Here is a 22,004-nt window from a genome sequence, read left to right on the forward strand (position 1 = left end):
TGGATTCGCTTCGGACATTAGTACTTTTACGAAAACATTACCTAACGTCACCGGTAGGAAAAATCGGCTTGTGATCAGTGAAGACCTATAAAGTGAATTGTACCTATGTCAACTCGAAATTAACTCGCTCATCGTGAACCCTCGATAACATATCAAAGAAGTTCCAGACCAGAAAGAAGACTTTATATTGCTTGTAAGTTTCTAAAACTTTTGTATATAAATCATTGTTTGTAATAACTGTTATTGTAAATTGTATTATTGTTTGTGTATTAAAATATATTTGTATTAAAAAAAATGAAAACTGTGTGTATCAATCTTGTTGGCAAATATCATATATTGGATATATATCGGCATTTATTTAACTACAAAATTTAAATTATCATTTAGCTCGATTTCAGACCATTCAAAATTGTAATACGTAACAAGAGTAACTTGGTTACAATGACTCTAAGAATTAATTTGACATGTTTTATTTCTGAGAGGTAGACAGTGACTTGGTTACAATGACTCTAGGAATTAAGTTGACATGTTTTATTCCTCTGAATGTGCTAGTGACTTGGTTCTGATGATTGTAAGAGTTAATCGGACGAGTTCAGTTATGGTGTAAACTTTTTAGCGTGAGAACCTCAAGACGTTACACACCCTGACTGAGGACCCACACCTAATGATGTATGAGAAACTGTAAATAACAACCTTTGTGAGATTCTTTACATTTTAATTGCATTTGCAATTTGTTTTTTGAAGAATAAAAAAAATTCTCAAACAGAAACAACGTTGTGCGGTCGTAGTTATTGCAATAAATAAAATATTGCTTTGTCCAGTTTCAGGGAAGTTTTAAGAATAATAATTTAATGAGCCCAGTTTGGGTACCCTATTGTTGGTGACAGCGACTTGATTATAGTTGGTGTAAAAATTAATCTGGCATATCTATTTCTGTATTAAATTTAGGTTGCAATGGTTACGCTGTCCTTTTTATGTAAGTAAAATGAAAGCTAAGTATATATTTTATTCATTTACCTTTTGTTTTGCATGTTTTTAGATAGTTTGTAAAAAGTTATATCTTTTATATCACTTTTACTCATTACTGGCTGTGGTTAAAGAAAGGGAATCACTAAAATATGCTTGATGGAAGACAAGTCGTGAAATCGGTGTTCCTGCACCCACAATGTTGACGGACAGAGTGTGGTCCATTTATTAATGTTCCGGATTGTGAATCTGAGGTTTGCATTTGACTACCTCAAAAGAAAAAAGAAAGAGCGCTCCGCACTTTGGAGCCATAAAAGAAAAATAAGAGTAACGGTCAGCCCTCACTATCTGAGAAAAGGAGTCCTAGAGTTACTGGTTGGTGCTGTTGACTAGCTGCCTTTCCTCTATCACTTCAAAGTTAGGAGCAACTAATACAGGTGTCGTGTAGCTTTGCACGAAATTCAACAAATAAATACAATACAAACAATTAACTTTTCACACTAAAGTTTAATTATTCGATGATATTTTGTAACTGAGGTATCAACATGCATCTTAGTTTGATATAAATAAGCTTACCAGTGAACTATAACAACATTAGCAACTTCCCTCAAGAATTTCTCGTTGGAGGAGGTGAGGCGGGCGGTGCCTTGTTTCAAATATGTGTATGTGTGAACGTAAAGTATTTTATTCACTATTACTCATAATACTAGATGTACTTCCGCAGGGTCCCCGAAAGTGTTCTGCTTAAAAACTAAATAAAGCCTAAATCGAGAGCAACAAATATTTCTGTTTCGTGCTTTTGAAGTTCATATGTCATGCTGTGTTGTAGCCTACAGAATGCATAACTATACTCGTGACTCATGGCATGCGCACGTTTTACTGACATCACAACAGTACAAATTACAACGTTAAGCATCCATTTTGTGACCTCATTTTAGTGTCTACTGATTGACAGACAACACACTACTGCATAGTAGTGCGTGGAATTAAAACAGGAGAATCCTCCAGGCGGCTGAAATTATTCATATTACCCAATTCTTTATGTAAAGCAAAGATACATGCTGGTAATTTCTGAGCGCATTAAGGCTGTCAAGTTTAAAGAATAATACAAAATTTGCTTCTCCACATTTATTGTTTTAACTTGACGTTTAAACAATATGCAAAAAGCTTCAAGTGAAACAAACTTAGATTTGTTTATGGTAATACGAATGATTTTCTAGCTGTAATCTCATCTGTGAACACATCAGTACATATTGAAAAATAAAGGTTTGCAAGATGTCGAAAAAGGGGCAATGACAGCAAACTTCATACAAATATTAAAAAATCATACTTAAAAAATACACATTTCGTCTCTTTTGATCATAAATGCGATTGGACTTTGATTGTTTTATTCTCTTTTTAACTAAGTCTGAGCACTGCACATGTAAATTCACTTGGGGGTAAATCTATCAGATGACGACATCTGATTTTTGGCTATAAACCTACAGACTAACCGCTGAGCCACTGGGCCTTGTTAAAATAGAAGAATAAAACTTTCAAAGCCATAAATGTTTATTGATCAATAATATTCAAATAGTAAATCCTTCTTTGGTTATGGGTGAGAAAATAAAAAGTCATTTTTAGAGTTATATATAAATTTGGCCTTTAGAAACGTTAATGACATCAAGTCGCCGTTTTTTAGCTCACTAAAAAAACGGTTTTGCTGACCTGTAATGGGGATATATATTTTCTTGTATTTTGTTTCAGTGCGTGAAAAAAAAATTGTTCCTTAAAAAGCTGTTGTTTTTTTTTCATCTCATAGGATTACCAATTTCTAGGAGGTGTTTATCTTTTCACTTATAAATTCTCGGAGCGATAAGCTGAAAAAATAACCCGAAAACACTTTTTTTTAATTAACTAGTGTGGCTGTAAGGATAAGATGGCGCTTTTGGCAAGGAGATTCAGCCAAGGGAATTTCAGTCATCTCTTGGACTTCTTCTGTTCCAATGTACTTCGAGATGCCGAAAAAATTGAGGATAATGGATTCCCTTTGAGATGGAGAGATTTATTGATGGAACAAGGCAAGCAGAATAGTTACATCTTAAGTAAAAATGTTTTTATCTTTAATTTTCTGGTTCTAAAATGCAAATGAAGTTCCTAAACTTGCTAGACAAAAAGTATCGTTAATATTGGTTATTAATATATATAAATTAATCTGAAAATAATAGAAATTATTATTTTTTTATTGTTTTTTGTTAGATCCTGTTTATATATGACCTTTTTTGTAAGAACAAGGAAAAACAGTTTTACGTTGTTAGAATATTTGCTTTGTTCGTATTAGTACTTTGATGAAGACCCGAGCACAGACTGGTGACTAGCGCTCCGGATTGTGAAACTGTGGGTTTTTGTTCGCGTCTCTTTGCCGAATAATTCTGCTCCGCACTTTGGGGTCGTAGGTGCATTATAAAAGTGACAGTCAAGTCCTGCTATTCGGTCACGCAACAGTAGCATAAGAGCTGGCAGTGGATGCTTTTAACTAGCTGTTTTTCCTTTAGTCAGCAAGTTTCAAATTATAGACGGTTATAGTAGATGGCCATAACCCTTGTGCAACTTTAAGCAAGTATCCGAGACAAATAAACAACAAATCCTTGATGAGAGAGTCACGAATATTGCTTCAGGAGACAGACAGTCTCTTTAAGTTAGCTTCTTAATCAGTTTGGAAAGAAAGTATAAATATATATGTGTGTGTGTGTGTGTGATAATGAGAGAAAATAAGGTATAGAACTTGTGCAGTATATACTTACCAAGTGACTTTAGATGGTTTAGCCCAGAAGAATGATATGGAAGAGAATAATTAGTCTCAATAAATTAACGATTAAAATAATAATAGTAACAAAATTTAACAAAAACGATGAAGTATATACCAGCATAGTAAAATGTTATTTGTTTAGGGTAAGATTAAGAAGGTTAATTATTTCGGTTATTCACAATCACGACCCCCTCCCCCTTCATCTACAAAAATCACGAACGTTTCTTCTTCAAGGCCCAATTGTGTATGAGCGGTAACTTCATGTGATCTTTCTAATAACATAAAAGTGTTCACGTTGGTCCTAGACAAATTGCTGGGGGATGGGGAGAGACTCTTCCAAACTGTTGAATGTACCTTATTGATGTGACTTGTCTATGAAATAAATTCACGACTAATCTAGAAGATGATCCGAATAAAGTTCTGAAAGTCAGTAGACAAATAATTATGGGGAATAATAATTTTTGATTATTATTATTATTATTTCATTTGAAAGTAAGAATGAATAAATGTTTAATCTTAACAAACATATTGAAAAATTTTTCAATCCTTACATTATTTTAAACTTTCTCCTTTTAGTCTATAACCCTTCATATAACGTAGTCAAAGATAATTCTTAAATACACACTGCCTCTTTCAATAGAATGACCAAGTCCTAACTAACAGTTGGATATTTGTTTGTTTCTATGTAGTGGCGTTGTGTGGTGTGGCTGGATTTCGAGACTTCTACAGACCAGAATGGGTGAACCTGATACTGAGTTGGCAACATCCTAATGGTTGCTATGGTTACTTACTAAAACAAAATGAAGTTAACGGTAAGTTGCAATGTTTTAGGTCTACCTCCGCTATCCCCCTCGCGATACGTCAAATAATTATGAAATATAAATATTTATAAGTACTGACTAAAATGGCTACGTTTTATCCTAAACGTTTGTTGTTGTTTTTGCTTCTATTGGTACTTTAACACAAATACAGTATGTCGGAAAATTATGTGACATGCTACAAACAACAAAAGTACTTGCATGCAGCACCATATCAATCATTGATGGCGCTCTGTGCGAGTTATAAAATCTGCACCTCTCCTAAAAAAAAGAAAAAAATCTAATCTATTATTGTCTTCAAAGATGCATACTCGCGCCTCGTACAGGTCCCGCTCTGTGAGGGCGCACTTCTCGCCCCCCCCCTTTTTTTTCTTTTGAAAGTTGCGTGTTTAGTTTTCACAATGAACGTACCCTTAGGTGACCTTAGAATTTATAAAGCTAAAATGGGCCAGTGTTAATATCTGTTAACTGCTTTCAACCAGGAAAATGTACTCGAATATCATAAATCAGCTAAGGTTTCTGTGAAAATTTAGATGACAGCGTCATTATGTGACTTCTCACTAAATATTTCAGAGCGGACACTACGGTATCTAGTAAAAAAATATGGTTTGGAATATTGTGCGCACAAGAGAGAAATATCTAGGTCCTAAATGTTTAATATTCAAGAATAGCCGTCCCTAATCTTGAACTATACTCACGGCTGAAAGTGCTAATATTTTCAGATAAACCGGCTTCCCAAAATAGGTAGGTCCGTTGTATAACGGGAGGCTTTAGTAAGATAAATTGCAAAGTAATACTAAGTCTGTGCAAAGAAGTAAATGAACTGGACACAAAATATGATGCAAAACGATAACAGTCTATATTAATCTCGCAAACACAATGTGTGGATGTTTCCATTGGTCTCTAAGCAGTCCCCCTTACTGTAGTTATGAATTGATCAGGCTGGCTCTATTCCACCAAGACTTACTTCCAAGCTGACCGATTCACTAAAGATGATGTTTCAGATCATTCTCTTTCAAACATACATTATGCTATTACTTCGAGATACCACTTGACCTACCACTGATGGACACTGCTGTCTACATTTTTGCACAGCGTGCAGCATTATAGCCTATCCTACGTGGGTAGAATGGGCGTGAACTCATTAGAATGACAAAGGACCGAAGGCAACTGGAACGAAATCAATTTAACTTTCTTGACCATGTACTATGCGAAAACAGCACATACCTAGGATAAACGAATTTTGAAAGCAGTAAAATAAGAAGGTAGAAAAGGCAGTCGGCACTGTAACCACAAGGGCGATTGATAAAGTGAAAAATAGGATTTTCATAATTTTTTAAAACTAAAATTAAAGGGGAAAATGGCGATACCGCACGTTTTCAGCGTCATCACGTTTAGAACCTTCCGAATCGCAGAACTGCATGCTAACCACTAGGTCACACCCGACTTTCTTTGTTTGTTTGTTTGTTTTGAATTTCGCGCAAAGCTACACGAAGGCTATCTGGGCTAGCCGTCCCTAATTTAGCAGTGTAAGACTAGAGGGAAGGCAGCTAGTCATCACCACCCACCGCCAACTCTTGTACCAATGAATAGTGGGATTGACCGTCACATTATAACGCCCCCACGGCTAAAGGACGAGCATGTTTGGTGGGACAGGGATTCGAACCAGCAACCAATTGCGAGTCGAGTGCCCTGGCCATGCCGGGCTCCCCACTTTGTAAAATAAGATCACATCTAAATACTACACACAAAGAAATTATTGAAAAAGTTTATAAATTACTCACAAGAAACTCCATAATTGATACTGTTTCAATATATCAAACACGAAGAAACTTTCTGGTTCAAATTACTGATTATTTATGTATAATCGTTTCTATTTCCTGGAATTTAACATCTGGTTTCCTTAGTAAGCACTTTCACTGTAGGAGTTCATTAGCCAAATCTAGCTTGGGTAACTTGTCAAATAAACCTTTTGAGTATTAATGTAAAATACAGAGTGGATTATAGTGTGTTTATTGTTGAGCACAAAGTTGCACAATGGGATATCTGTACTCTACCCACCACAAGTATTGAAACCCGATTCTTAGCGTTATAAGCCCTCAGACTTATCACTGAGCCATCGATGGGTCATAAAGTGAGAATAAATTGTAACCTTTCTTCCTTATTAAGCTGTATTTGCTTTGAACAATAAACCAGTCTAATACTATAAGTATTCAATGTGTCTATCATCGTTATTGACGCAAGTACAGCTTCATTTTAAAGCATGATTTATTATGTTATTCGTAGATTCGTTTGTTTTTTATAGGAGAAGGGGGAGAGTTCGCTATTGACGCGCCCTATACATACACTTAAAAATACACGGTTTATCATTGAATTTAGTTCACGAAGTTTGATTTGTGGAGTTACGTTTAAACGTGGAAAATGTTATTTTTTGTTTCAAATTGTGTGTTATAAGTAACAAGGATTAATCATCTTGTAATTTTATAAATCTGAGAACAAACTAAACAAAGTATGTTATTTTCCTCAGATACTGTTGTGGCATCAGGAAAAACAACAAAACGAGAAGAACAGCACATGGGAGGTAAGAGCCGATCAAACCGAAAGTAATACCAGATTTAATTTCGAACAAGCTCTAATTTATCTCGGGCAGATTTTCACGAATTTTTAAATACAGATTCACTATTTTATTTTGTGAAAGTAATTGGCAAGTCAAACCGTATCTGCCGGTTGAACAAATAACTGAAGAGTAAAACAGTTTTCGATCATGTTGAATTTGCAGTAATTAAAGTTACTAAAAAATATTTGCAAAACAAACATTCTCCAAACACTTAGAAGCTGACCACCACGACATTTTGTTTATATATATAGGAAGCTGCCTGGCTCATATGACATCTGTAGCCCTTGGTGCCTTGGTGGTAAATGCTAGATTCCTCTTGGAAGACCTGATGATCCTCAACTGAAGTTGTCTCCTGTCATTTTTAATGATTTTCCATAGCGTAATCTCTTAATATGAATCTGTAATATACAATACGGCGTTTATTTCAGTTTGAATTTTTTCAATATTGATGTGGTTAGATCAATGTTGTTAGTCTTCTTACACCAAAGAAAAATGAATAAACAAATTAGTGTTAAACATCAGTGGTATTCAAGAAAAGCTAAGAATTTCAATGTTTTATGTCACAGTAACAGTACTGCTGTCAGTTTTTGTCAGAGTGGTTTGGTTAGTCTGTTTTTATTGCATGGTGAAAATACTACGATTTGGCCTAACGTGGATACTTTCCCAGCCTACTATCACATCGGCCACTTTACTTAGCTTGTGGCAGATAAGTTATCACTCAGCATATGCTTACATTGTAAATTATCCGACTTTCTTCAGATTGATCACTTTACTTAACTGTTATCAGTTTATTTACTTTACTACTCAGTTTTTGCCACACATTACGACATTACTTTATCTTTTGTACACGCAACATTTTTCACGGTAGCTTTTCGTACAGTGGTTACAACACTCAGTTTTTACCCAAGTGTCCACGACACAAAGATTTGTTAAACTGGACATATTGATTCAACTTTTGTACGTTTAATTATATTAACTTAATATGCTCTAATATTTAAGGTTACAATAACTCCATAAGGCTATTATTCGGCTTCTGATTTATAGGTTAAGTTACTTAACTTTTACAGCTGTGCTTACATTATTCAACTTTTGAACCACGTAAAAAAATTTGAAGCGCATCGAATATATAACTCAGATTTTCTTACACTGGTTGACTGACTTTTGAGACACGTGGCACATTCTCTAACTTCTTTTTCGGTGACTATATAACTTTCACCAGATTGACGAATTAGCCATTGGCTACATGTGGTTGCAAGTCTGCTATTGTCAAATAAATTATGTTGCACGTTCTTTGGACACTGACTACATTATAAAACTTTTGTTAACTTAGCTACATTTCTAAGCTACTAGTTCTTGCTGCGACGACCATATAATAACGTGGTTCATATGTTGACTTTGCAAGATTAGTTTGTTAGAGTATCACATACTTCATGGAATCAATTTTATCGTCACTAAAAGGAGCGACCAACTTAAGAAAGGGCCAACTACGTATCACTTACTATGTCCCTCAGTGATAAGTCTGGATTTATGACGCTAGAAATCGGGTTTTGATACCTGTAGTGGGCATAACACAAATAGCCTAGTGTGTAACTTTGTACTCAACAACAAAGTACCCAATACATTCTTACTTAGCGAGTATCCATACCCATTACTACTGTTCCACGTTCACAATGGATTCTCATCTACTATATAGTTTTGTTTTTTGGTTTGTTAGCCCAGATAGCCCTCGTGTAGCTTTGCGCCAAATAAAAAAACTATATAATAGACGAGAAATTATGGTGAACGTGGAAGGGTAGGTAGGGGTATGGATACTCGCGAAGTAAGAATGTATTAAGGAATTTTTTGTTGTTTTTTATTTCTCGCAAAGCTACACGAGGGCTATCTGTGCTAGCTGTCTCTAATTTAGCAGAGGGAAGGCAGCTAGTCATCACCACCAATCGCCAACTTTTGTACCAATGAATAGTGGGATTGACCCTGACATTATAATGCCCCGACGGCTGAAAGGATTCGAACCCGTGACCCTTAGATTGCGAGCACCCTAACCATCTGGCCATTCCGCACCTCTATTATATAGAGTAATGGTAATAAACGTTTAAGAAATCATTACACTGGATTTCTTCTGGGTTTGAACAAAATAATTCTTGCCTGTTGAGTATGACTCAAATTTCAGAAGGTTTGGGGTACCTATTAAGTAACAGCAAATCAATATATTATGGATGTTATACTCTATTGTTTCTACGCGCATGATTAGGTTTTCACTTGTGCATGATCAAAAAAAAAAGGAAAACTAATTCTGTCACTTCAGTTTTACTTTGTATACAAGAGGTGGTCAGGTCAACTAAATGGTTGTGATTTTAGTATTCTTACTTGGAAAAACAATGATGGAATTTCAAATGAACTCTATAAATATACTAATAACTAGGTAAGAAAGCCCAGTAACATCCCTTTTATTTATGTTCCTACACATCCACTGCTACAGCAGTATGTGGCATGGTGATTAAAAATGTCCATGGATATAAATCTTTCCTTATAAAAACCAATATGTACATCAAATTCTGTTTTATGAAGTTTAGTACACAATAATCAGAAGTTTGATTTGAATTTCATACATTCAATGCTTTTAACCCACATAAGATGAAAGCACAATTCATAAGTAAATGTAAAACTCAAATGTAATCATTTGCTGATTAATTATTTAATCTTTTAACAGGGGAAAATAAGTTATAATAATTAACTATCTGAGCAAACTTCATAACTAAAACAGGAACCATGAATACAATTTACCAAATCTAGGTGACACCATAGTTCAATACATATTGTACCTAACTAAGATCTGAGGTTTCAATCTCATAATATTGGACAGTACTGCAACCTGTTAATTTTAAAATTACACTAAAAGAATGTCTACAGTTTATCAGTTGGAAACACTGTTTAAGATAAAATATCACGTTATAGCAAAAAATAAAAGTACTACATTATTATTCAAAAATAAAACTATTATCCAGGGAATTTTTATCTTTTTCAAAACATCACTACATAATCGTTTACACTTGTTTAGCCCTTGCAAAGTTATCCACAAATAACTTTAATCTTTGTAGTTTTGTCTTTTTTGTTGTAGTTTGGTGATAAATCAAAGCTCTGACATTGTGGGATAACAAAGTCTGTGAATCATGTCATAGCTTTAAACCTTAAAGATAGTGCAACCCTGCTGCTGTGTAGGTTCTAATTTTATAAATAACTTTAAAATTAAGATACATCTTACAGTTTGCCAACTATAATTAGTATCATGTTAGTTTGCTTTGTCATTGTTGTTGCTTGTTTGTTTTGAGGCTATCTGCTGTGTCCACCACAAGGAATTGTATTGCAAATTTTAGCATTGCAAGTCCTTAAACTTACCAGTGTCCCACCAAGGTACCCATGTTGTTGCATTCTTTGCTTTTACCATTTCATCTAGAGTTGGGAATTGATGCTGGTCAGGATCTTATTATGTATGAAATTATTACACTTAATGTTTGGTCAAATAATTAGAACAAAATATACACATACAAAAGTGAAAAATGTTCACCATAAAATCTTTCAAGTATCTATAAAAGAAAAACAATCAACAAAAAGTAACAATGCTTTTCCACATTACTTAATGATGTTTAAAACAAACTATGATGTAAAAGCTGTAAAACAAACAAAACTTACATGTCAGTTTGCCCAAACTTGAAAATAGTGATGTACTCTCTGCAAATATAAAAACATGGTGACTTGTTTGTATTTTAGTACTTAACTTCATATGTTTGATTTTGTACTTACAGAATATGCTTTTGGTAAATATAATTGCTCCCAGATGACTCCTTTTTTTTTTCTCTCTTAAAGTCTAAATTTCATGTGATGAAATAAACACAATGAACAAAACTGCAAAATTGAAGTAATTTATTAAAATATACAAATCAAAGCTCTTTTATAAAAAAACAGTTCTAGCACACTGCTAAAATTCCAGTCACAAAGTTGGCACTTCAAGGATTTTACAGTCTTCACAGTTGCTATCAGAACTCTTCCTTCCGTAGAACACTGATGTCTTGGGTTTCACAAAAATCATGGGTGAAAGGGATGCAGTTGAAATATTTGCAGAAGGAGCACTCGTGAATTGGGTATACATAAAATAAGACCACTAACCCAAAAAACAGGAGAGTCACCACCACAAGGCAGAGTACAATGATAATGATTTTAGTTGTACGATCATATGTGCCAAAAGAGAGAAATGGTAGAAGTGCATAGGACAAGAGGAAGCCAAATATGAAACCAAAGAGGTGAGAGTAGTTGTCAACCCATGGTAGCAAGCCTAAAACAAACAAGATGAGAGCCACACCGAGAAGACGAAGCAGAGCCACACCTGGCCGTTTCATGATTGGCCAACAGTGAATGACTTCTACTATAAAGCAAGCTAATAGTCCAAACTGAGACCCAGCTGGGCCAACCTGAAAAAAAAAACATTAACAAAAAGTTACAGCTAAAAAAAACTCAAATTATTAATAGAAAAAAGGAATTATCTTCATAAATTCAAGTTTTGCAGCATTTAACAGTTTTACTAAATTGCTTTTAAAACTACAGAATTATTTAACCAGTAAATAGAACAGTTTTTCTAAATCTGGACAAAATGTTAACAAAAAAAAAAAGGTGTAAGAAACTTTACCTCAAAGTTTGCAAACAGCAAACAATATAAAGAAGCATTTTTCACTAAAGTATCATTGCAGATATTCAAAATGAAATGTTCCTTTTACAATAACTTTTTGGGACATCAAAAACAAATACTGCTTTTACAACATATTTCTATGCTCAGATGAATGCTCTAAATAACCAAAAATTTTTATAAGCTTGAAATTAAACAAAATACAAATTCAACAACATGAACTATTCCCCAGAATCACTGCTTTGATTCTTTAGGATTGTTTTATGAATCACCCCAAGCTGCATTTTACCACAAGTTTTCACCTTTACTTTTTACACATTTTGTACAATACATTATTTTATCATTTATAATCCCTTATATATATTATATGTATTTGAGCATGAAACATGTTTTAACTGTCAGTGGATTGCTTACTCAAGTCAAAGGCATAAACTGTTTCAGAAGCATCTTTTAAGCTTTTTCCTTTTCTGTTTCTTGGTGTTAAATTCTAATGAATCATGGCTAAAATGAGCATTTATTCAGACAGATTATAGAAAAATTATCACCAGATTTACTCTCAATTTCCCTTATCTGTACATTACTAATTGATACCTACAGTAATTGATTTAAGAAGCTTTCCTACATGTACTTATACAAAAAAAAAGCATTTTCATATATTGAATCTTTTTTTTTACTCAGCAACTATCACATAAAAAATATAAATGAAAAACTATAAATAATTAGTACACTACAGAATAACTTGACATGGTTCAAAGGTAATGCATACTTATTACTAAATAAATTGCGTTGTGGAAAAAAAAAGTCAAAAATTCTCTATTAAGACTGAACCCAGGTTCCAACATTATATGAAATGCAAATCCAAACTTCAAAGTCTGTAGTAATGAAGTATATAACACAACAAAACATTTCACAACAAACGAAACTGAAACTATCATTGATGCCCATTACTAACAAGAAGGTTACAAGTCTAAAAAGGCAGTCTATTTTTTTGTTTTCACTGCTCCTCCTCTCTGCCAATATACCCTGAAATGTTTATACATGGAAGTGAACATGTAAAATAACACATTTAAATATATTTAGATTATGCAACACAACAGAATATTCATTAATGCTGACCCATTATAAGTAAAAGGAGTTCTATACGTTTCTTTTTTTTCTATGGTTGACGGAAAAATATGAATAGCTGTTTTAAATGTTTCCTAAAAACTTTTTGTGATTTGTACAACTACAAATAAATAAGCTAGGAAATGTATATTCATGTATTGTTGATAAAAAACAATTTTGTAGTTACAATTAATATTATAGATGAGTCAACTGAAAGGATAATTGTGCTGATACACCGACTTTTGTCAAATAGTGGAGTAGATAGTGGTGCTGAAAAGAATTGCAGTTACTCAGGCCTACAAAATAACAAGTACTACATACCTCAGCTCTGTATGGAACAAAGATTGCACTTGCAAGATTTCCAGCAACCCCTGATATGATATAGATGATTCCTATTCTCAAAGGACCTGTCAGTTTCTCCAGGTCTCTCATGAAGTAGTACTGGATAACTATTGTAACAAAAAGGTGTACAATCCTGCAACAGAAAGAAACTAACAACTCAACACAATAGTTTTCTTGGTCGAAGGAAATTCTCTTTGAAATTCATGGTCTGTATTTCTAATTGAATAAAAATGGGAAGAAATGAATATGTTACATTAATCAATCAGAATTTATCACAAGTTTCAACCAGTGATTTTACAAAGATATATGGATGCAAATTTTTCATCCATTATAGTAAGATAGAAATTAACATCAAAATGTGGTAAAGTTAAAGAGAGTATTCATTAGTTATTGTGCTGTTTAAAACATCCTCTAAGCATCATTATTTATGCTAATTACTTAAGCTAATTTTACCCAAGCAAAACACTCTTTAACCCTTTCACTGCCCTACGTGACTTTAGTCAAATTCCAGGTAGAGTGCCAAATGCAAATTAAGTCGAATTCCTGACATAGTTTCATTTACTAGTCTGTAATTCACTCTGTGTCACACCTGCATGGTTTCTAGACAACCACAATGTAATTTAGTGTAGTTTCCTTGATCGTAGGTGTTATTTTTGTGAAATTCTTGACTTTTGACCCAATTTGAGAGCAATGACCAGAATCATGTCAACAGGTAAATGTAAACAAAAACAATGGCTTGCCACAGAGGATGTATTGGGCAAAATAATGCAAGATTCAGACTAAGAATTGAGTGAATTTGGCAATGACGATTGAGAAAACAGAAACATAGATACCAATAATGATGTAAGTAATGTTAATACACATGATGTAGCACATGGGGACATTGATGATGATGATGATGGTAGCAATGGGGCATGGATGATACTGATCATGAGTGAGTCATTGATGATGATTATGACAATTATAGCCCAATTTGGTGCCCAGCTTATGCCAAAAGGCCTGGCCCTGTGATTCCACCTTTGCCTGACTGTAACCACCCAGTAGATTATTTCTACTTGTTATTCCCTCAGGAAGCATTTGAGCTTATTTGCGAGATGATTAACACCTATGCCCTGGAGTTCTTTGATAATCCGGCAGACCTGCCTGATAATTCTCACTACAATGATTGGGTTGCAGATAATGATGGGATTGTGTTCCAAGCCAAGAATTAGTCATTACTGGGCAACTGGGGGTATAGCCCAGTCCCCTGGTTATCGAGATGTACTGCCATGCAATCGTTACCAGCTGATCAGTTTGTTCCTTCATTTTTGTGAAAATTCTCAAAGGGTCTCACGTGGAGAGGAAAGGTATGATCCTTTGAATAAAATTGCTTCTGTCATGAACATTGTGAAGCCACTGTATAAGCAGTATTTCATTCCACATTGTGAACTTACAATTGATGAATCAATGAGGAAGTTCAAGGGACAGATATACTTTCATCATTACTTACCGAACAAACCCACAAGGTGGGGTATAAAAGTGTGGTCACTGTGTGAGAGCAAGTCAGGTTATCTGTCAGACTGGGATGTTTATACTGGTAGAGACCACAACCCTGTGGCACCAGAGCAAGGCTTGGCTCATAATGTTGTTATGAAACTGATGGGCAATAATGGATACTTGAACCTCGGCCACCATTTATATGTTGATAACTTATACTTCAGCCCTTGCCTCTTTGAAGCCCTCAAGGAACAGGGTACTGGTGCCTGTGGAACTGTGAGATTGAATTGAAGGGGACTTCCAGAAGAAATTAGACCAGCAGGGTTACAGCTGAAGAAAGGTGATGATCTTGCTTATTACAGAAAGGGTGATATGCTTATCTGCTCCTGGCATGACACTGCAAGGGTCAACTTTCTTTTGACAATCGATAATAATGGCTACACTTGAAAACAAATTTGATCCAAGCAGTCAGAGATTAAATTTAGAGATGTGAAAAAAAGCCAAATGTGGCCTTCAATTATAATGCTTTAATGGGAGGAGTTGACTTGTTTGACCAGAAATGTACCAGCTACCCATATTGACACAATTGCAAAAAGTGGTACCAAGCAACTTATCACTTCATCAGAGAGGTAGCACTAGTCAACTCCTACATACTGTACACAACTGCCAACCCTAATTCAAAAATGGAGCCACATTCATTCAGGGAAAAGGTTGCAACCAAACTCTGTGCTTCTATTCCTCCAAATATATTTGGAAGGAAAGGGAGGAGGTCGATAGATAACCCAGAGGATAGAGAGGAGCAACTGACAGGGCATAACTTTCCAATGGCTTATCCAGATCCTAACTGTGTTGTGTGCAGTGAAAGTCCTTCACATCCAAAAAGGAAGCAAACCAGACATGGATGCATGAATTGTAAGGATGGAAGGGGCAATGCCTGCCCATGTGTCTTACAGACTGCTTCACGAAGTACCATACGGTAGAAGAAAAAAGGTTGTAAAACAAGATTACTTTTCCTCTAAAATGTTGTGTTTATTGTTTTAATGTTCATTTCTAAGTTCTGCAGTGCATATATGTGCATTTTAGGGTGATTTAGGGATTTTTAAATAACACATTTCAAAATAGACATTTTTCACCAGAAATTCTGCCACTGTAGGCAACTTTCCATAGGAAAGGGTTAATTAGGAGAATTTAATAAAATTTAGCAAATTTGTGCTTAAAAGTTGGCAATGAATAATAATCGTCCACCCATATGATTCCTTTGAAAATTGAGCTACACACTGCTAATCTAGTTTACTTGGCCTAACCAATACTTATGTATCTGTACATGCTTTCACCCTATAGTTTTGCATGACGAAAAACTGAAAATGATCCACTTTTACTCTTAGGTGAAGCTGTAGTAAAAATGTTAGACTGATAGCTTACATCACTTTTTGCATAGGCATGCATAAAACTCTTAGTCAAAATTGAGCAGTTTTTGTTGAATAACTTTGCACATATGGCTTATATTCATACCAAATCTGACACCTAATTGCAGATTGTAAAGAATTATCAAATAAAGTTTCCATAATTTCAATGAAAAAAAAAAAAAGAGAGGAACAAGTTCAATCAAAATTAAGGATTTTAAATCTTTTGTATCTCTTAATGGATTGCCTTGAAATTTGAAGTAAAGGTCCAGTAGAACACATCCACTGAAAATATGTAATAGTTTGGATTACCAAAATACAAGCTACAGAAGTGGAAAGTTGCTAAACTATTACTCCTGTTAATAACACATATCAGCTCATAGAATGGCTCTGAGTTTTTCATGTATAAACTTTTAGCTCATAACTCCATCTTGACCAATTTAAGATCTAACTACAGTTTTCAACTCAGGTGGTCAAACCCTTTCAAATGATGTATTTAATCATGCCCCAGGTCTCACAGATTAATTTACTCTAATGCTACCTAAAAGAATTTCAAGTGCCACGGCTATTGAGCATTCCCTCTTGTTTAAGTCTCATAATGCTTATAACATGGTATGATAATTTGTTTTTTCTTACCCTGCATGTAGAAACAGAGATGTCCAAAGGCGGTAAAACTGATCAGGTAATTCAGGATCATAAAATGGTATCATTCCACAAACATCATCTAAACAGGACACCTAGAACATTAAAGAATAAACACTGATAATCAGCTGAAAACAGAAAAAAAGCAATAAACTTTTAATGAGGTATGCTGGGATTAACTGAGATGGGACTGTACAAAATATAAAAGAAAAACAAAATTGAAAGCAATGTTCTTAAGGGCATAAGGAACTTGTCTGAATAAAATTGGAAGTGTCTGGTCACCTACAGGGATCTATATGCTTGAAAATGTTAAAGAAACCATTTAATGGAGAATAAAGTCAGTATTATTTTTGTCTTTGTTCCAGTTTACACAACAAGGGTCTGTTTATGGAAGGGGGAGGAGTTAAGAATACTACCAAAACCTTTTCTGTTGATACAATCACTTAAGTTGTAGATCATTTCAATGTACATGTTATAGTTTAAAAACATTTTGTGTAGCAAAAATTATATAAACTATAAAATTAAATACAGAACAAGTCGAATTCAACATTAATTATTTTATTAATATTGGCAATCAAATTGGTCTTGATAAATTCTATAATGTGGCAGTTGCATTGGATTAAACATTAACCAATACAGCATCCAATTTTTATAACAAGTAAGTCTAAGACTATATAATCAACAAATAGTAAAATAAAACTGTAATAAAAAATACCATAGAGTCAAAATTTGATATACTAATAAACAAAATGCACACTGTTCAGTGTTGCTTTAGGCATAATCACTTAAAAATCATTCACAAGTTTATGATAATTCACATCCAATTTTTTTCTTTTCATAACTATGCTTGAAAGCCTGGCCAACATTTTTTGTTTATAGCAGCCTTTCTTGCTGTTTAACCAACTTAGTTTTCCAATCTCAAACTTAGGCTTTAGAATCAAGGTCAAAATGTTTCTGTGAAGGTTTCTTTCTTCTTTTTTTGTTTCCAGGTGTTCCTGTACCTTCTCTTAACACTCATAACACTTATCTAGAAAAGAATGAAGTGTGCTTTCTCTAGAAAAATACTTAGATAGCAGATTTGCCTTGTGACATAATGTCTATTATTTGACTGTCTGAATAGCAGAAGATATTTCTGTTCATAGTTCCTGACTTAGGTCTATAATATCTGCCACTATGCTACAACCACCTTCAACAGCTGGGCCATCAAAGCAGCTCAGGAGATATAGTGCCATACTAGACAATAATGGAAACAGACTCTTATAGTGAATGTCATCCCCATTAGTACCTAGGATAGGGGATAGGTTTTGAAACACCTGATATTTATGTACTTTCTTGGCATAGCACAATTGATCCTCTGCTCCTTAAACACTCTTCACAACTTTGGGTAGAGTCTGGAGTCTCTTTCTAGTGTCTTACAGTATCCTCAACATAAGTGATCACTTGCTAAAGCACATTCATTCTTTAGAGGAAGTTTCTTCTGAAGGTATGTAGCACAAATGAAGTATGTCTGCTCAACTTTCACATTAAAGAACTTAACAGTGGGGGTTGTGGTTTGTAAGTTGCACAAAATATTTTTTGAAGAAAGCTAGTTGGAATTGTTGGTAGTATCCAATTTCTTGTCATTCTTTGGATAGGCCATGGACTAGCTGGTGAAAGATTCTGGTTTGAGAAAGCATGAGAGGAATTCTCTAAATAGCTCAACTTGTTTATTGATCAGTTTATAAGCTAAAACAACTTATCTCAAGCATGTACATATACTGCTTTAGCAGAGAGAGTATCTCACTATAAAAGTGCTTAATTAAGCATGATTCTTTCCTAAGTAGAAGATTTCATTGACATCCACTTTTTTCTTGTCCGTTCTTCCTGTTTCACTTTCTTCTGAGAAAGGTGTTCAGCAGCTTCCTAAGCTGGTTTTTCCTTTCTTGGTTGACAATTCCTCCTTCAGTATCTCATGCAGTACTCTTTGGTATAAAGACTTGTAATCATCAGTTAGAAAATCAAAACAGAATATTGATAAAACATCCTAGAGCCTGAGCATATTGAGGGTGACATCATAATATGAGACATTACTGTGAAATGAACTGTTCTAGCACCATACATTTGACTCCAAGTAAATAATGCATGTAATACTTGCAATAAACTGTGTCAGTCATATGAACCTTGAGATGAAATGCTATTTAGAATTAATAAAATGTCTGAAAGACATTTACTTTAAGTGTAAAGCAGATGATTTGCTTTCTCATTCTGAATTCTTTTCTCACGTCCACTATTAGAACCCTGTATAACATTACAATAATCCATCAGGATAGACATGCAATTATTCCAAGGTATGTTATTCTGTTCAAATACTTTAGAAAGTTCCTTGATAAAAAAAAAATTAGTGTTCACAGTGAATAAATTAACAGCAACCAAATGAATTAATGCAACAAAATTCTGAATTCTGTTATAATATGATATCTGAATCTTATTATTAGAATTACTGTGCAACAGTACAAAATAATTTTTATTCTTATATCTAAATAACATAATTAAGATTACTACAAAAAATTATCAAAAACAGTAAAAAAATGTTTATAAAGCCCAACCCTGTTAAATTTTTGAGCAAAGGTTCCCCACTTGCCACTGGACAGAAACGAGTCTTTGACCTCAAACCTTCTATCAAACTTGGACAGTGACCAATGCAGGTCAGTTGTGAACCCATGGAAGTACCCCCATACCACATCTCAAAATACTTTTCAACTTACCTGAATCATGCCAAGAAATCACTGCAGTTGTCAATAACTCAATTAAATTATTACAAGATCTAGGTATAAGTAAAGTGCATGACTTATAGGCCTGACTTCAAACACTTGCATACTAAGAAGCTTGATCTGTGCCTAAACATGGATCTAAAGTTTAAAAATTAAAATCTAGTTCTAGTACTCAAATCTAGCTTGTAGATCTATTATTGCTCAGTCAAAAATTAAACAAAAAACTTTTGTTTCCAGTGTTACCACCCATTACTGTGTTTGTAGTCCACATGTATGAATTGATAATCAAATGTTTTAATAAGAGGAACATTTTTTCTTTTGGTAAGTCATACAAAAGTGTTCAAAGGTCATGCACCATAGTTTATGATGTCAAAAATCCATTCGCATATTGATTTCTCTACCGTGTTGATCTTCTTAACTCTCTCAACACAGGGTCAGTCAATCTGATAGTTAACCCTAATTTTTAAACTAATGATAGTAATGCACTTAATAATTTTTATTTAATTAAATAATGCACCAAAGAATATAGACAAATAATATGTAAAAAGTACACAAATTCATTTACCTCTCAACATTTTTCTGGCTTTCTAACTATGCAACAAAAGCCGTTACAAACTCATCCAAGCTAGTCGTTAACTTTCCCATGGGAACAAATCTTGTACTGTGAAGGAAACTGATGATATTCTGTTCAAAACACAACGTTATACAATATATCACTTGACAGATGAAAAACCTTGACTTTCTATTGGTTAAAGGTAATATATAATGAAATGTAAGAGAGAACTATTAACGAATTCTGAAATAGAGAATGTGACAGGTAGGTGTGGCAGGAGGGGTCTGATTTTTTTATTTGATAGCTCTCTAACCAAACAAAATTGAAAAATATAAGAATTATGGTTTGTCTGAGCAATGAAGATTTTATAGAGTAATTTACGTTTAATTTTGTACTTTTTCGAGGGGTGGTGGATCAAATAGGGAAGATGACATGCTAACAGAAAATGTGTCACGTGTCACACTATAGTGAAATAAGGATTTTTCTTAATATTCCCTTGTAGAATTAAGAACTTAAAAACTTATATACTCTTAAAATATGGATTATTAGCTAAGATTTTATGTTATTCTAATTGGTATAACATAAACAAAAAGTAGTTTAATAATATTTTGAAGGTAAGATACTAAAACCTTGTATCATGTGCCATGGCGATAGTTAAATCTTTCAGCACAAGCTCGGTCCCTGGGACCAACCTCGTAACCATTTTGTGCTTGTTATAATTTTCATGCAATAACTTTTAAATTAGTAAGTGAATATTAACAAAATTGGGCAGATTATCAGTAAACATTACAATGCTTTCATATGCAAAATTTTAAATTTTTTTAATAAGTCTTAAAGTTTATAAAGCAACGTTTTTCTCATGTCTTTTTTTGTCTTTTCGCATGTTGCCTATCTATCATGCAAAGTAATTTTCATTTTAAGATTAAAAATACTTTTAAGCATCAAAAAATTTTGAAATTTCACATGCAAAATCTTTATATTGTCCAGATAGTTATCAAACGTTTCTTAAGAAAAAACTTTATATTTTATCTGTTATTTTCAGTAATAAATCTCTGTACGGGTTCAGTAAATTTAACCGATCTAGCAACCACCATAAAAAATTAGGAATATAAATTGCCTCTTTCGTTCTAGAATGAACACAAATTATAACACAAAAACATAAATGTTTAGACTTAAATCTCATAACTTTATACATTTATATATATTTATTAATTTTATTATATTGACCTTTCAGCCATGCCTGGCTAACAATTGAGAAGTTACAATGATGCAGCTCACGTGCACTCATGTTACCGTATCAAATAACATAAACTGACCTTCGGCCTGTGCAAAGTAACTTGTCTTGGCTGTGTTTTAGTAGACTAATATTTTGTAAAATACAGTCAAATTTCAATTATTATACATTATATGTATATAGATAATTGCTATTTTGAAATAAGTTCTTAAACTTATTTTTCTTAAAACATAGAGCAGTAACTAAAGAAGTAAAACAAACAATTATCTCTTTTTAGTTATGACCTTTGTACTCGGTTGCTGCTTGATGTAGGTTGCTAAGTCTTTAAAAAATTGCACATGGTGGATATGAAACAAAATAATTTTTTTAGGTTTTATATCTACACTTGAATAACTAAAAAATTATAAATTACTACATTAATACCATAGAATTCCACTATAATTCATCACGCTTAGTAACTAAGATGTATTTTAGTCTAAACAAAATGAAATTTCAAGCAGACTAAAGACACCCTACCTCGTTGAAATATTGGTTTGAAAAAAAGAAATGGCACAAAGTCCATTTAAATGGCTGAGAAAGCCAATAGGTGGACATTCTGAGCTTCTGATTGGTTATTCATGTCATATATACAAA

The 22,004-nt window shown here is 33.7% G+C and overlaps 2 protein-coding genes across 2 annotated transcripts in view; one reads left to right on the top strand and one right to left on the bottom strand.

Annotated features, from left to right (window-relative positions):
• LOC106457776 (UPF0764 protein C16orf89 homolog) overlaps window positions 1-7,710 on the top strand; it is an 18,281-nt gene extending 10,571 nt beyond the window's left edge. The window contains exons 5-8 of the mRNA XM_013917220.2: window positions 2,867-3,026; window positions 4,444-4,566; window positions 7,100-7,153; window positions 7,441-7,710. Of these exons, the coding sequence (XP_013772674.2) occupies window positions 2,867-3,026; window positions 4,444-4,566; window positions 7,100-7,153; window positions 7,441-7,532 (429 nt within the window). The 3' untranslated portion in view covers window positions 7,533-7,710. The remainder of the gene's footprint in view (window positions 1-2,866; window positions 3,027-4,443; window positions 4,567-7,099; window positions 7,154-7,440) is intronic.
• Window positions 7,711-11,093: 3,383 nt separating this feature from the next.
• LOC106457781 (inactive rhomboid protein 1-like) overlaps window positions 11,094-22,004 on the bottom strand; it is a 62,645-nt gene continuing 51,734 nt past the window's right edge. Inside the window, exons 16-18 of the mRNA XM_022383804.1 lie at window positions 16,829-16,929; window positions 13,293-13,446; window positions 11,094-11,655 (exon numbers count right to left, since the gene is read on the bottom strand). Of these exons, the coding sequence (XP_022239512.1) occupies window positions 11,224-11,655; window positions 13,293-13,446; window positions 16,829-16,929 (687 nt within the window). The 3' untranslated portion in view covers window positions 11,094-11,223. The remainder of the gene's footprint in view (window positions 11,656-13,292; window positions 13,447-16,828; window positions 16,930-22,004) is intronic.

This window comes from Limulus polyphemus, unplaced genomic scaffold, assembly GCF_000517525.1.
Source record: "Limulus polyphemus unplaced genomic scaffold, Limulus_polyphemus-2.1.2 Scaffold372, whole genome shotgun sequence".
In the NCBI taxonomy this organism is placed as follows: domain Eukaryota; kingdom Metazoa; phylum Arthropoda; class Merostomata; order Xiphosura; family Limulidae; genus Limulus; species Limulus polyphemus.